The 3,621-nt window shown below is 43.1% G+C and overlaps 1 protein-coding gene across 1 annotated transcript; it reads left to right on the plus strand.

Annotated features, from left to right (window-relative positions):
* The first annotated feature begins 732 nt into the window (after positions 1-732).
* LOC125626365 (olfactory receptor 52P1-like) lies at positions 733-1,671 on the plus strand. Its single transcript, XM_048829274.2, has one exon. The coding sequence runs from the start codon at positions 733-735 to the stop codon at positions 1,669-1,671; it is 939 nt and encodes a 312-aa protein (XP_048685231.2).
* Positions 1,672-3,621: the final 1,950 nt, after the last annotated feature.

Genomic DNA, 3,621 nt, shown 5'->3' on the forward strand with positions numbered 1-3,621 from the left:
TGGATCTATTCTATACCAGAATGTATTTTACAGACTTTTCTCATATCCCCCCTAATTCATCTCAATTGTCAGGTAACAATCCCAGTCTTTTCAACCTCTCTCCTTATGAGAGTTTCCTTGGTCTTTGAATCTTCTGATTGCCCCTGCCTGAACCCCTCTCGTTCTGCAATATCCTGTGACGGGGTGCCTAGTACTACACAGAAGAGTCTAGAGGAGAGTGAAACATTGAGTCAATGACCTCATGGCATTGTATTTTCTGTATGATTCTTCATTGCACTCCTCCTGGATCCTAATATTTTGTTCAATTTCTGTGTGTGATTGCACTGTGAGAAGGGTCACACAGCTGTGTACCATAACACCCAGGTCCCTGTCCTGAGTTCATACAGTTAAATTAGAACTTTGTTAGGTGTTTGAGGAGTTCAAGTTTTTCCCTCCAATGGGCATACATGCTGCAGGTATCTACATTCAAGTTCATCTGCCATCATGCTGCCCATTCACCTGGCTTGGTGATTTCCCTGTGAGGACATCTCTGGACTTGACTCTGACCTAAATAATTTGGTGTCATCTGTAAATATTTGTAAATCACTGCTCATCTCCCTTTCTAGACTGGTAATAACTACAAAATATTTACTGTACTATGTGTAATAAAGTATGTAACCCACTTCATTATGTTTCCCTACCATTACAGGCACCTTGAGCATTTCTGAACCTGATTGATGCATCGACCACCTCATGGCAGGAATCAACCTCACACACTCTGTCCCTTCATCATTCATCCTAACAGGCATCCCTGGCCTGGAAGCTGAGCACCTATGGATGTCCATCCCTTTCTCTACATTCTACTTTATTGGAATGTTGGGAAATTTCACACTTCTGTTTGTCATAGGCAAAAACCAGACCCTGCACAAGCCAATGTACCTGCTGCTCTGCATGCTGGCACTCACGGACATTGGCACAACTACCTCCATCATGCCGAAGGCACTGTTTATATTTTGGTTCAATTTAAAAGTTATTACTGTGGGTGGCTGCCTCACCCAGATGTTCTTCCTTCACGCGGTTTCTGCTCTGCACTCAGCCATACTCATGGCTATGGCCTTTGATCGCTACGTTGCCATATGTCACCCTCTGAGATACTCCACGATCCTCACCAACACACGCATAGCTATGTTAGGGCTCATGGGTTTGATAAGAGCTGTTTTCCTAGTACTTCCCCTGCCCCTGATTCTAAGCAGGCAGCCATTCTGTACCAACCGCATTATCCCCCACACGCACTGTGAGCACATAGCTGTGGTGAAGATGTCGTGTGCGGACACCACTGTCAACAGGACATATGGCTTGATGGTGCCCTTTGTAGTCATGGGGTCAGACCTGATGCTCATTGCCGTGTCCTACAGTCTGATCACCAGGGCTGTCCTAAGAATCTCCTCCAAGAAAGCCCATCAGAAAGCTCTTAATACCTGCACAGCCCACATCTGTGTGATGCTGACATCTTATACATCCGTCCTCTTCACCATTCTGACACATCGCTTCGGTCAGGCCATCCCTCCCCATGTTCACATCATCTTGGCTGACCTCTTCTTCCTTGTCCCTCCCGTGCTCAACCCTATCATTTATGGGGTCAAAACCAAAGAGCTTCGTGACAAAGTGGGCAAATACACCTGCAGAAGGTGATCAGCTGGGGCCACTGAATTTAAACCTGCCAGACAAGAGTGGGAAAGGAGATCTGCCTGGTAACCAAGGATGCTATCTTCTAGTTTGGCTGTTCTCAGCATTGTGGAAGTTCACAGTCTGAGAAGTTCCTCACACCTAACATTTTATCACTCCATCACAAAGCTCTGCTCTGCACAAAGCTCTCTCTGTTACTAAATTCTCTCTCTCGGATCATCACCTGATCTCTTTCAGCATCGCTTGTCAGCCCCCAACCCTACCCACCCTTACAGTGCTAAATTCTATTGTGCTCAGCTCATCGTGACCTAGATTGGCCAGTATGTCATTTTTGTGATTGTTTTGTGGAGACCTTGAACTGTTGAAGCAACAGGGTTGAGTTCACTGGCCTCATACTCAGAACAACCAAGTAGAGCCCTTTTGGATTGAAGGTCTCAAACACATGGATGCTCCTGGGGACAAAGACTTTAGTCAACTTGGCTTGCTTGCTCTTTCATTGCTGTTGCTACACTTTAGCAATGCTGCAGTTGAAAGACTGTTTTCTCAGATAAACTTGATAAAAACAAAACTGTGCAACAAGATGCAAGAGGAACTTTTAGAAAACATTCTTAATGTTAGGGCATACAGGCAAGAACACAAAATGTGTTGTGAACATTTTCCACCAGAGAAAGAAAAGATTGCTCTGGTAACTGCTGACATATGACCAGCAGCAGAAGCATTCTACTTCCAACACAGGGAGCAAGGGTGAAATGTTGCCTTCTAGAGACTAATATTCAATACCATCACTGAATGCTATAAGAAATAAATACAATAATGTCGTTGTTTTTAAACTACATATGTTTTGGGCTATTTTGGGGCCATTTTTAACACCATCATTTTCAGTGTTTTGTTTGAAACGTTTGCTAACACTCAGTCAAGATACATGTATCAATGCTGGATGTTTGATTTTGAATTTGCTTTTCATCTTATAGCTTTTATGCTAATGTGGACTGTTAGAGAGCTTATTCCTTCTCTCTCCCACTTCCCTGGTCCTTCTTGCATGAACAGAGAGCAACAATACCCAAAGTCCGAAGGTGCAAACAATTCAATGTTTATTGGGGTGAACTTCCAGCAAGCTTAAATCCGAGTTCCTTTTTGCTTATTTTCGAATCCCAACTTACTTCCTGTTTGCCCCTAATTTATATAGTAATATTCTTAGCTATACCTTAACCAATCATTCTACTTACCTAACCAATCCTAACATATTGTAACATGATTAGCCAACCAATTATATCCCACCACCTTAATTAGTTTACACCCAGCAAAATTAATTATACAGCAGACAGAAACAATCACAGAACCAGACAGAGACCATGCCAATAAACAATAGCAAAGTGGGAATTCTAATTTCAAAACAATACAGAAGTGAGGATTTCACAACTACATCTATAAAGACATAAAGGTTTCCCAGCTGTGTCTATTGATAAGTGAGGTCTTACCAAACAGAAAGCTATCAACCTCAATTTCCTTTTACATCTTATAGGCACTTCCCTTTCTCGGGAGGTGATAGATCGGATCACCTTCCTAACAGCCCCAGATTGCCTCATTTCTATGTGACTAGTTTGGAATGTGAGGAGGTTACCGGTCGCTTCCCAGCTTATGGCTGCCTCTGTTTCTTAGCCAAAGGCCTTAGCCCAAGAACAGGGCCTCAGACTGTCACAGTAAGAAAAGGCCCTTACACAGATTATTTCTTTTATATCTCTATAACTAGCTAAATAATAAACATATACCTAAATTCTTAAAGTACAGGTCTTTACATCTATATCATAGACTATCAGGGTTGGAAGGGACCTCAGGAGGTCATCTAGTCCAACCCCCAGCTCAAAGCAGGACCAATCCTCAATTTTTGCCCCAGATCCCTAAATGGCCCCCTCAAGGATTGAACTCACAACCCTGGGTTTAGCAGGCCAATGCTCA

Source organism: Caretta caretta, chromosome 1 (genome assembly GCF_965140235.1).
Source record: "Caretta caretta isolate rCarCar2 chromosome 1, rCarCar1.hap1, whole genome shotgun sequence".
NCBI classification, from domain to species: domain Eukaryota; kingdom Metazoa; phylum Chordata; order Testudines; family Cheloniidae; genus Caretta; species Caretta caretta.

What these genes read in the sequence shown, in the direction of transcription:
- LOC125626365 (XM_048829274.2), top strand. Translation starts at nt 733, where the DNA reads ATGGCAGGAATCAACCTCACACACTCTGTCCCTTCATCATTCATCCTA.